This window comes from Triplophysa rosa, linkage group LG7 (genome assembly GCF_024868665.1).
Source record: "Triplophysa rosa linkage group LG7, Trosa_1v2, whole genome shotgun sequence".
Lineage (NCBI taxonomy): Eukaryota > Metazoa > Chordata > Actinopteri > Cypriniformes > Nemacheilidae > Triplophysa > Triplophysa rosa.
The window spans coordinates 23544634-23557398 of NC_079896.1; the positions used below are offsets into that span (position 1 = coordinate 23544634).

The 12765-nt window shown below is 38.4% G+C and overlaps 1 protein-coding gene across 6 annotated transcripts in view; it reads left to right on the forward strand.

Moving 5' to 3' along the window:
* Positions 1-5734: 5734 nt before the first annotated feature.
* Positions 5735-12765, forward strand: part of st3gal3a (ST3 beta-galactoside alpha-2,3-sialyltransferase 3a) — a 29653-nt gene continuing 22622 nt past the window's right edge. The window contains exons 1-5 of one of the 6 annotated variants that reach the window (XR_008963225.1): positions 5735-5958; positions 6810-6895; positions 7265-7413; positions 9036-9083; positions 11043-11085. Coding sequence is in view for 4 of the 6 variants with exons in the window: in XM_057337403.1 (XP_057193386.1) it covers positions 7296-7413; positions 9036-9083; positions 11043-11085 (209 nt within the window). In the remaining 2 variants the exon portion in view is untranslated. The other 5 variants (XR_008963224.1, XM_057337404.1, XM_057337405.1 and 2 more) reach the window with 5 other exon arrangements.

The following is a 12765-nucleotide window of genomic DNA, read 5'->3' on the forward strand; positions in this document are numbered from 1 at the left end:
CGATACAAATCCCTCTCACCTTCCTTACTATCTAACCTTGCATACATGTCCTCATAAGCTTTCTGTTTGGCCTTTGCCGCCTCTATCTTAACCTCACGCTGCATCTCCCTATATTCCTGTCTACTTTCCTCCATCCTCTCACTGTCCCACTTCTTCCTAGCTAACCTCTTCCTCTGGATACTCTCCTGAACTTCCTCATTCCACCACCAAGTCTCCTTGTCTTCTTTCCTCCTTCCAGATGATACACCTAGCACCTTCCTACCTGTCTCCCTGATCACTTTGGCTGTAGTAGTCCAGTCATCTGGAAGCACCTCCTGACCACCTAAAGCCTGTCTCAACTCCTCCCTGAAAACAACACAGCACTCTTCCTTTTCCAAGTTCCACCACTTTGTCTTCTGCTCTGCCTTTGCTCTCTTCATCTTCCTCACCACCAGAGTCATCTTACACACCACCATCCTATGCTGTCTAGCTACACTCTCTCCTACCACTATTTTGCAATCCCTAATCTCCATCAGATTACAGCGTCTACATAAAATATAGTCCACCTGTGTGCTCTTGCCACCACTCTTATATGTCACCCTGTGTTCCTGCCTCTTCTGAAAGTACGTGTTCACCACAGCCATCTCCATACTTTTAGCAAAGTCTACCAACCTCTGTCCTTCTGGGTTCCTTTCCTGAAGACCAAACCTGCCCATCACTTCCTCATCCCCACTATTCCCTTCACCAACATGTCCATTAAAGTCTGCCCCTATCACCACTCTCTCACCTCTGGGAACACTCTGCATCACTTCCTCAAACTCGCTCCAGAATCTGTCTTTCTCCTCTTGCTCACAACTTGTGGAGCGGAGCGGAAGCACTGACAACATTCAACATCACACCTTCAATTTCCAGCTTCAGACTCATCAACCTATCTGACACTCTCTTTACCTCCAGAACATTCTTCACAAACTCCTCCTTCAGGATCACTCCTACTCCATTTCTCTTCCTGTCCGCACCATGATAGAACAGTTTAAACCCTGCTCCAATGCTTCTAGCCTTGCTCCCTTTCCACCTGGTCTCCTGGACACACAGAATGTCGACTTTCCTCCTCTGCATCATATCTACCAGCTCTCTGCCTTTACCTGTCAATGTACCAACATTCAGAGTCCCTACTTTCAGTCCGAAACTCCTGCCTTTCCTTTTCTCTCTCACGCCAAGTCTAATGGCTTGACCTAAGTCTGTTGCTCGCCTTGTGCGTTTAGTATAATGTGTGCATTTCACAACTTTCAACAAGTTTTTATGACACTAATTAGTATGCGTGTATGTAAGGTGTTATTTTTTACGACCTGGTAAAAAAAACACATTTGTCTCCCCTTGTAAATACAGTACTGGGGTGTTATCATGACAAACTAATGTAAATAGTTTTAACATTGACATGTACTGTGGTCAGTATACAGTACCCTGGTATTACTTTGGTTGGTGTGGACAGACTGTAAACAAGTGTGTGTTTACCACAGAATACACTGATGATGCGGGCATCATCCCCAGTTACACCATGTTGACCGTCAGACGAATCCCTGGAACTGGGGTAAAATTCACATATGACAGACATGCCAAGTAAGTCACGTGATGATGTTACGAATATGAATCTTTTAGTGAATTTCAATCAGTCATTGAGTCTTTGTTGTTTTGTTTTGCAGTAAGTGCTCTGAACCATCAAGTGGATCTTCAAAAGCAGTATGTAAACAAAAGTGTTGACTCGGTTGTTTACATTGTACTGTATGATCTCTTTAATCTGGTCAGAGTTGACCTTGAAGAAGCCTGGAACAATAGGCCCACATGCAATTTTAGTAAGTTAAAACTTTTTTTTTAAGTAAAACATCACATCACCTTATAAGTTTCACATACATTTTCTGTAATGAACTTATTTCAATATAAAATTTGTACCTTGCTGTGGTTTAGCTATTTTGCTTTAAAATACCAGTTGGTGGGTTTCTGTTTGCGTTGTTTTAAGTGTGTTTAGTTTGTCTCTCTGGGTGTGATGGGGTTATGCCTGGTAATAGTAAATCTCTTTGTTCTTCTTTCAGCAGCACGTGAACAGGTCATCGTTGTCACTGGAGCAGCTTTTCAAGGTACTGAAATCCACTGAACAACATGAAAACTATGTAAACTGTATAGGCGTATAAAGCGTTTCTTTGTAAATGAACAGACTGAGAATCTGGCTGAGGCCAACGCATCAGAGGAGGACAAAATCAAAGCTGTCATGTTCCAGTCCAGCCGCTGTTACTATTCTACGAAGTGAGTATAATAACATTCACATCATGAGCAGAATTTTCAAGTGCACTCTATCATGACTCTCATCGCTTACCAGCAGGGGCGCAGATGGGGTTTTTTGACTGGGGGGACCAAGCTGTCACCAAATGATTTCAACTCAGTAAGTTATTTTGTGTAATTTGCGCTCTAACTAGTGCTCAAGTAGTTACTTTGCGCAATTTGGGCTAATGGTTTGCACTAAAAAGCCATCCAAGGCCACCCTGATCAACACTAGCAATGCATGATCAAACTGTTATTTGCCTAGTATGCCAATCACAGACCAAAACTTCATGCCTTCTGCAAAATGTTTTATTTAAACATAAATCAGTAAATTTACCTCAGTCAACGTATGCTCAACCTAATTTTGCCAAGTGGTTGATATCCTAAGGACAACATTTTTATAAATAAAACCTAAACCCACCCTAACCATAACTTACCCCTAAAATCGGAGGGAAATGATAAGTGAACAACAATGGTCTAGAAGCACCTAATCCTGGCTGTAAGATTACATTTAAAATAAACTGTAAACTTATTTCTGAAATCTGATAATGGTTGATTTAAATGTTGTCCCAGGGTCAACATGATGTTGCCCTAAGGACATCAACCATTATGGGTTGTCGATCTGGGACGGGTGAGAGGGCTGGGAGGGAAACACACAAAAGAAAAACTTGACTACACCCCTGGTTCATTGTATTCGTGACCTAAAAACACAGAAATTAGTCTGTATTTCCTGACGCTAAATTGTTGGATTTATCCAACCATTCTTTTTGTTTTAATTTGCTATTTGCCTCTGAAGTGTTGGTGGGTAATTGGCATACTAGACAAATAACAGTTTGATCATGCATTGCTGGTGTTGATCAGGGTGACCTTTGTTCATTGTTGTTTATCCATTATTTCAAATAAGAATCGTCCAATGGCTTTTAGTGCAAACCATTAGCCCAAATTACGCAAAGTAACTACTTGAGCACTAGTTAAAGCCCAAATTACACAAAATAACTAACTGAATCGAAATCATTTGCTGACAGGTTGGTCCCCCCAGTTAAAAAATCCCATCTGCGCCCCTGGATGTATGTGTACATTACATGAATCAAGTAAATGACATATTTTCCATTTAAAACGGCGTTTTGTAGTTTGCATCAGTGGATACTACCGCTAAACATTTCTATTATTAAAAAAATGGTAAAATATTGACTGTTTAGCCTCTAACATCGTGCGTTGCACTCGAACCTAAGATGTCTTCTTTGATTTGATTGGTCACCACCACACCGGCTCTGTAAACAGTAACTCCCGCCTTCTTACATTTGATTAGCCAATGGCCACCTTATTTTAACATTGAGGTCCACTGCTAGACCGTTTGCAGCACCAAAAACTACAGATAGGCTTTTAGGCATTTCTATCACAAATTTTATTACACACCACAGAAAAAAAATGGCGGGTGTGATCCTGTGTGAGAAAATGGATGAGTGGCGTGAGAAAACAGTCAATTGCATGAGTCTCAGGGCGAATGCGTGAGGGTTGGCAGCCCTGTTATTGTGGGTCAGCCTGTGTCTGCCCCGACCCAATTCTGAAGCAGTGACGGCAAAATAATTAAGGGAGCGGCGGGCATGTCCACCACTACTTGGGCTAATGTACATAGCGGAAACCCTGATTAATCCTCAGGTTTACCGATGTTTGTCACCTTTCGTATAGGGACAGTGAGGGGGACGGATCGGGCCATGAATGTAAATGCAATCTGTTGCTTTTGCCTTCACAGGATTCAACTTTTGTTGGGGTTAAGCGCATGCGGAGAAGCGCAGGAATTCCTGTCAGCTTCCTAATGGAGGTGGATGACCCCAACATGAAGGGAGTGATGCTGAGCAGCAGTGGAAAGCATGTCATTCCCATTATTAATGCGTGAGTTTACAACTGTCATCTGTGTAGAGACCTCACCATGAACAAACATTTGCATTTGGTTGATAATTGTGTGCTTGTTTTGTTTAGTGAGGCTTATGCTACTCAGAGGAAAGAGAATCCACCCTTCTTACCCCACCCTTCTTATCCTCATTGACCTCAGATGAAGATCCAGTGCCTGATGCTTTTCTTTGTCAGATCTGTAATGATCTCATCACTGATGCTGTGATGATGAACATGTTTGTCCCACCTGCAAACAGTCTTGTGTGTCTCCTGATGCCCTGAATATCAACATGTTCTTACGCCAGGTAAGATTGTGAACATCATGTTTGTTCTCAAGCATCAAGCTCTGTCTTCTTACAAACCGGTTTTCTGGTTCTTGCTCACAGGAAGTGAACCGTTTTAAGAACAGAGCCGAGGGGTCTGGTTTCTCACACTCCCGAAAACGCCTGTACTCTCATTCGCCGTGTTCCTCCACAAGCCCGAACCTCAGCCATCGATCCAGTTCACCTGTTTCTGAACCTCACAGCTCTCGCACCAATTTACCCTCCGGTAAGAGGCATCGAGATTTGAGAGAGAATGAGGGTGAAGACGATGGCTTCAGACCCCTGCACAAGAAAACCAAGCATGCTTTATGAAGAACGTCCAGAGAGCTTCATCATTATATATTATGTACTGTATATAATTAGATATCAGACATAAAGACGTAATAAAGACTTTTTAATATTGCATTGAATACAGGTTTGAAGAGTGTTTATGAAACCTTTCACATAGTAGCAAGCCTTGCTCTTACACACACACGCACACACACACACACACACACACACACACACACACACACACACACACACACACAAACACACACTGGTTTCCATATTTTATGTGGACCTGCCATAGACCTCCATTGATTTTTTTATCAGGCTTATGATATATTCTATCCCCTAACCCTTCCCCAACACCTAAACCAAATATTCACACAAATCTTTCTGCATTTTTTAATTTTCAATAAATATCTAAATATCATATCATTTGAGCGTGACATCTTCGCATGATGAGCGCAGGATGAGAGATTTTTTTCTTTTAGTTTTAATTTTTCTTTCACATTATAAACAAACATTTGCTTCTCTGTTACTGTTACTAACAGGGAACATATAGTGTACATGAGCTCCTCACTTCATAGACCACGCAACTGACACAAAGACAGGGGTCTTCTATTTGTAACCATTCCTGTTTCCTCGAAGTTACAGTATTAATATTTACCTAAAAGCAGTACAATTAACATTATTTTAGCAATTACTAAATTATGAACTATGGCAACTAATACTTGAAAACACGGATTAATAGATCTATCTATAATGAATGTTTTTGTGTGTAAGGTTAATGTTTGATAACAAATCAATGCAAAAAAGACACTTCTTGGATAAAATTATGTCAATCTTTGTGTAATTAATACAGGGAAAAAACAAGTCAGGATGCTTTTTTGACAAGATTAACGGGTCGGCAGACATGAAGCTTTCAGTCGTGTGTGTGTGCGTGCGCGTGCGTGCGTGCGCGCACAAAAATCCCTTGGCCAATAGCTGTTCAGGCCCTCCCTCAACACATGAACTCCGTTTTATTCTATATCCTTCACAACACTGGGAGTGGGAACAAACTTCATACGCTGAAGAAAAGATGCTGTTTCTTCTTCAGGAGAAATGTAACGACAGCAGAGACAGATAGCAGCTTGCTGTGGACATGTTTTTATTGTCGCTGTGTGTCGTGGACGCGCTCTCTGAGGTAGGCAACGAAATCTATCCAGACTCACACTCCCGCTCGTGCACGGGCTAGGGCTAGGGCTAGCATTGTCTTTTTGCGATTTCAACGGCCGTAATTTATTTGTTGAGTGAGGTTTTTGTTGAAAGGTTTGTGTAATTGTGTGGTTGGGGACACGGATCGAGGGTTGGTTATGCGGTTAGTTGGCAGGACCTTAGCAGGGGCGCTAACTGGACGAATGTGTGCGACCGTTACAGCAGCTATGGGCTCGTGGGGTCACTTTGCATTTATTTATAAACCCGCACAAAATAGTTAACGTACCTGACGGTCATTAGTGGTTACGCGCGAGTCGTATAACAGAAATGCAAAATCGTATGGTAATGTAAGGCTTTATGTTGTATGGTAGTACTGTGCCTTTTTGTTTACACACGCCATGATAACTACAACAACAACAAATAATTAAAATATTGTGTAACTTGCAAGACTATGGTGTGTACGAAAATTTCACAATATTACTGTGACATCACTTATATCAGTACTGTAAGGCTAAGTATGTTAAGGTTAGAAATGGTTGTAATCTATTTCAGAAGACTTATTATTATTACTTATTTTCTTGTTACATAATCAAAAAAGCATAAAGCTTCCAAATTGCCACAGGGCTACATACTAATATCTAATATTATTTTTTATGTTTTTATTTCATTAATATAATCTCCAGGCTTTTTCTAAATATTTATTTAATTTTAAAAGCAGCTATAATTCAACGTATAATAGTTTACTGTAGCAACTAGACTGTACATGTTTTGTCAGGTAAGATAAACAAAGTAGGCTGTAATATCTGGCTTAACTGGTTTTTATTCAATTTACCTTTACAGAATTTTATCTTTTGGCAGTACACATGTGAAAATGAAAGAAAACGTTATGGGTGGTTGAACGGATGGTTTAAACCACTGTTGTCATGGTAATTTCCAGCTTACTTCATTTTGACAACATGCGTGTAACTACTGTTTTAAAGATGTGTTTTCTGAGTTCACATAAACAAAACGTTTCTTTTGTCTCTGTTGCCTCGTGTTGAACTCATTGCTCGTGTCACTCAACTGTACCAGTTTTATTGCACTTCTGCTTTTTGTTGTCCTTATGTTGTTCCAGTTGCTTCCATTGTTTACCTCATTTGTGAGTTGCTTTGGATAAAAGCTTCTGCTAAATGTAAATGTCATATCATTTCACGATATCATGGCTCAAAAATCATATTAATCTTTTCCTTTGCTGAATAAGTGTAGACTACAGACAGTGTGTGTGTGTGTGTGTGTGTGTGTGTGTGTGTGTGTAGGTGATTCATTGCAGATGAAGCCTTTTGTGAGATGATCAGAATGAAGTCCACACGGAACTTCATCATTTTCCTGTGTCCCACGCTGGTGCTGTTTTTTCTCTACTATTCTTCTGGAAGACTACACCTGAGAACTTCAGTCCAAAAGTCTCGTGAGTAAACCCAGAGCATTTCCTACAGCATGACGTGATTGTGAGGAGTGGGACTGCAACACAGGCGTGTGTAAAGCATTGTGACCTAAATGGTATATTTATACAAACAAACAAATATATATTGGTTGCTTTGCGTATCGATACTTAGTCAACATGAAAACCACATAAACACAAACTGAAACTACATCCTTAACTTGTATTGGAGAAACCCAAACCCACAGAATAAATACGCCCTTAGAGGTCAATGAAATTTGTCATGTTCTTTTAGTCTGATGTTATGTAAAGCACAAAAGTTCATCTGGATGTGATGGAACTGAAACTGAGTGCTTATCCAGAGTGTGTTCTGTATTTCTCTACAAATTAAATTGTACCTAAAGTCCCTAAAACCTTATCTATTCATTCTACTCTCATTCAGGAATTCCCCCAAAATGTCATGCCTAAAATTAAGACTGTTGCCCATCCCTTTTTACTGCATTCCCCTTTGACATCAGAGGTGTGACATCATAATATTAAAACCAAAAGGAACCAGAATAAAATATTGCTTTACTTACTGTGGCCAGAGGAGGGAGCCAAGACCACATCACTGGCCTTGTTCACCTTGTATATTCATTCAACACAGTGCTTGCATTGCAAATTTAATTCAATTTAATCTTCTAATCAACAAAATATTTATTGCGAAAAGTATGCTTGGGCAAAACTACAAGTACTATCTTTTGTTCTTTTAAATAATATTGTGCAGTGATGTTCATTATCTTCAGTTTTGAGGTCACCAGTAGTCTACTGATAATATTATAAATACAGAATATTCTGTATGTAACACATCAGGAAAACATTGCCTATACTAGCCCAATAAGTGAACATACATTTTTTAAATGTTCTACTTTTATGTGTATTGCTATTTACTGGATTGCTGTTTCTTACATTCTGGAGTCTTTTTACCATTCCAATCCAACATGGCAAAACTCTTTTTAATGGTCAGAGTAAAAATTTTGTTCGAATTTTCTTCATTTTGGGGAGTGTGCCATACACTGGTTTTCATATTGCAGATCGCAAAAGCCTTTTGACCGTGACTACAGTGGACCTGGATAAAATCTGCGCAACAATTGTTAGTTATTTCAGAGTTGCTGCGTTGTGCCTTTTGGCTCAGACAGAAAACAAAAACTTTATCTTTAACTAGGCAGCATGACTCTGATGAGTAATAAAACAGTATAAGTAATAAACAATGTACTAGTAATAAAGAACAAATCAGACCCCCCCAGAATGAAGCACTTGCGTGCGTCTGCATAGTTATGTTTTTCTTCGGTGTGCTTGAATTCCCTCGCCTTATTTCCAAACCCCCCTTGGCAAATCTTTCCAGATCAAAGCGCCACATCGCTGTAAATCACATATTAATTTTGTGGGCAATAGCTCATAGTCAAAGCTGATGTCTCGGAGAACATGATTTAATCATGGTGCGTACCGATCAATGAAAAATTTTGTGTGTGTGTGTGAATCTGGAGTGGGTTAAGTAATAACCAGACATTCACACTTTCACGTGTGCTGCTGTTGTTGAATAATGTTTACAGAGACACTACGAGCATCTCACTTTTTCTTAGACCGCTGCTCACGATCTTGTGTTTCAGAACCTGATTTGGATTCATTACTTTCCACGGGACGTGTATTAGCTTCAGGTAGAGGTTCACCCTATATGCTATACTACATTGATGTCGGGAGATTAATTTTATTCATTTGAATTGCTTGTATACGTTACTGTAAAAATATGATAGTTAAATTCTTTTCAATGTAAAACATCTTAAATTCTTACTAAGTAAGGTCACTTAATTAAGTGGACAAAACAACTGGATTGCAAATAATGAATGGAAAATGTAAATTACACTGCTCATTTAATCTCCCTGCATTATGAAGCTTATCCCACTTCGTGTCTACAAGCAGAATCCTGCTGCAGATTCATTTACAAAGACATGTTGTGCTTCTGTCCACTTGCAGATGAAGTGAAAACGTGCTTGTGCTTTGACAGATGGTTTGCTAGTCAGAGGGCTGGTGAAAAACCCTTCTGACCACCATTAAGTGTCTATGCTAAACATTCATCTGTTAATAGAGTGTGAATTCTGACAGCACAATCTTCAGATTTAGACAACACAAAAATGAAACGTATTTATTATATTGCTGTAGTATTGTATTATATATTGTATATATCGTGACTAAGCTGTTGCTGTTGGCATCTGTGGCCTGCAATGTTTTAAAACGTAGCAGTAAAGTGTTTACAGTAAATAAACGTATTGTTGGCCACAAGCATTGCAAATAACTATGCCATCATCCCACTGCTTCAATGCTAAAGCCACTTGATCACTACAAAAGTTATTTTCTTACCAGTATCATCTGTAATGATCATGTAATATTATCAGTGGTAATTGTCAGCCACCAATGTTATTGATAGATCTTCAGTTCTTAAACCTGAGTATTCCGTCAGTTGCACAGAAATAGCAGGCAGGTTGCTGACAGAAGCACAGCGGTCTTTGTAAGACTCTCTGAGCTAAAATTTCTTTCCTATAATTTAAAACCTGTTGCATCTTATGCAACGTCTCTGCAACCTCGCTCTCCACATTAATGCAGCACCCAGATTCCAAATGGTCATCCTGTGCATCTAACTTATGTACCACTGAAACGACTTTCCTTGCTGACAATAACCAAGCTTATTTCTCTCTCCAACAATTACATTCAGGTCGGACTCATCACACATCACATTAGCCAAATAAAATAGATCACAATTGGTGATTAGTGTTAGTTTTAAATATCAGGATTTCTTTCTATTCAGACAGCATTTATTTTGATCAGGAAAGAAGACTTGTGTAATTTGTGACGTTCACAGCTGCTGATGAAATTGTGTCATTCTAGTATCGTTTGGGTTATAAAAGTGAACTATACAGATTTTTAGCTGCACAACCCAAAAGAATAATATCTGTTTGGTTGTCTTTATACAGTATATAGTCTTTTAAGCAAAAAATATTTAGTCATGTAAAATCGTTTATGTGCCTGGAATTACTGTTTAGCTTTATATTTGACTGTTGTCCCAGCCAACCGTGTTCTGCATAGCTTTGCTAGTTTCATATTTCTCATATTAGTTCTATTTACAATATAAAAAATATAAATTATTTAAGTTAAATCGATATTTTACGTCCCTTTATTTATGTATTTATAGTCTGACAACGCTAAAAAAATAAACCCTTATATTGTTTTACAATTTATTTGATCATAATAACCATTGGCTGTAAATGATCTCTTACTTATTTCATAAAACACATTTTCTTAAATGCTTGCCAGTTATTCAAAGTAATGCCTCACTGGCACTCCTGTTCACCTGACAGCATGTACAATTGAACAGTTAATTTACTATTTGCGTGCTGATCGTTGTAAAACCCTTGTGGTTCATGATGGAATGTAAACAGTGTCTTACATTTCTTTTGTTGCTTACCAAAATAAGCTCTCCCTTTATAACCTGCTTTCTTAACAACATTTGTCAGGTAATTTTTTTAGGCTACTTTGGGGCGCATTGAAAATAACTTGCTGTATCTTTTTCTTCTTGCGGGATCATAAAATCTGTTGATGTCTAATAATTCTTCTCTCTTTAGAGTACGACAAGCAGGGATTCCTTACGAAGCTTGACGGAAAACTGTAAGTAACACATGAGTTTAAGATCTGTTCTTATAATCTGTGAATGACACTGTAAATGGAATCACTCAAAATAGATGATAAAACAGTTAACAGTTGAGTTAATGCATGTCTCAGTCGTTTCTGTATGTTTCATGGAGTTCTTTCTTAGAAGACTGCTGCCTATGTGGGCTGTATACAACAAGACGGCTCACTGTATTCACTGGATCAGAGTTTAAATATGTGCATATGTGGGTTTACTTCGGCCTGTAGTGTCCACCAATTTTTCTCTCTTAATAACTTGACCCGTTGTTTATTTGAACTTTACTTTGCTAGAATACTGAATGGAGCCCTAAAGCCTTTCTAATGAATGATGTCTTGGCACCCAGCAGCTCTCACCCAGTCATGTCCGATTTCTTGATTGTATCTATATGGGAGGTCCGTTTACCAGAAAAAACATGACACGGCCTCTCCTATTACCATTAACCTCCACGTGTATTAATGACACTGTCAGCGAGTCATCTTTTTATGTCCAGTGTTCATGTAAACTGTCCAGCAAGTTTCCATTTGCCGGCTTGTGAATAAGAGGGTTTATTCTGGCGCTTTTTTTAACATAAACTCTACCTCACCTCAGCTGTCTCGTAGAGAAACATTTATCGTTGTACATCCTCTGGCCACTTTCTCACCAGGAACAGGGTTTAGATTGTAATCTGCATTTTCTTTTTTCAGAATTATAATCTTTTCGGGAATTAGTGAATTTAACATTTATTCTAAATTCACCTCTTTAGATAAACATGGGTTAACTCTTACATACTCTTCACAAAAAGATGTTTATGAGATTTTACGTCATAAATAAATAGATGAAATATACTAATATTTAAAATGAAGACAGTATTTGAACATTTTCTGGTTGTCAGATGTTATTGGAACATGTCTAAATTTAATGACCTATACCTGTGATCATTCTGTTAGGACACTTGTGTAAACTTCATTCACTACAAATTACTGGGACACACGGGTAGGGTAAACATTTAATTGTAATACACTAAATAATGATTAAATGTAGTAAATTTTAACATGCAAATAATCCATATTCTGAAATTTGTGAAATTAATCCGCTAATACTTGAGAACTATACCAGTACAAAAAGACAAAAATTACATTTCTTGTATTCAATTTCTATTTTGTAATCCTATAGTTCTGCAAATTTTTACCTATATTCTTCATCAGAATAGATGACATATTTAGTTTTTATGTGACCCTGGACAACAAAACCAGTCATAAGGGTCAATATTTTGAAATTGAGATTTGAGAGGATAGTACAATATTTGGCCGAGATACAACAATTTGAAAATCTTGAATATGAGGGTGCAAAAAAAATTTTATGTTGAGAAAATCGCCTTTAAAGTTATCCATCAGAGGCGCTGTAGCAGGCCGTTGCTAAGAAGAACCAGGTTTATTTAAACGTTCTCTGTTGGCTTACCGTTGTAATGACGTTGTGGAAAGTAGATGAACTCGAAAGCGGAAATTCTAAGCTTTACATAAATACCAAACTTGAGTGGGCAATTCCCAAAGAGCGATAATAATTTTTGAACCATACAATGTATTTTTGGCTATTTCTACAAATATACCTGTGGTACTAATGACTGGTTTTGTGGTCCAAGGTCACATATGTGGGATTAAGTTACAATAATAAATCAATCA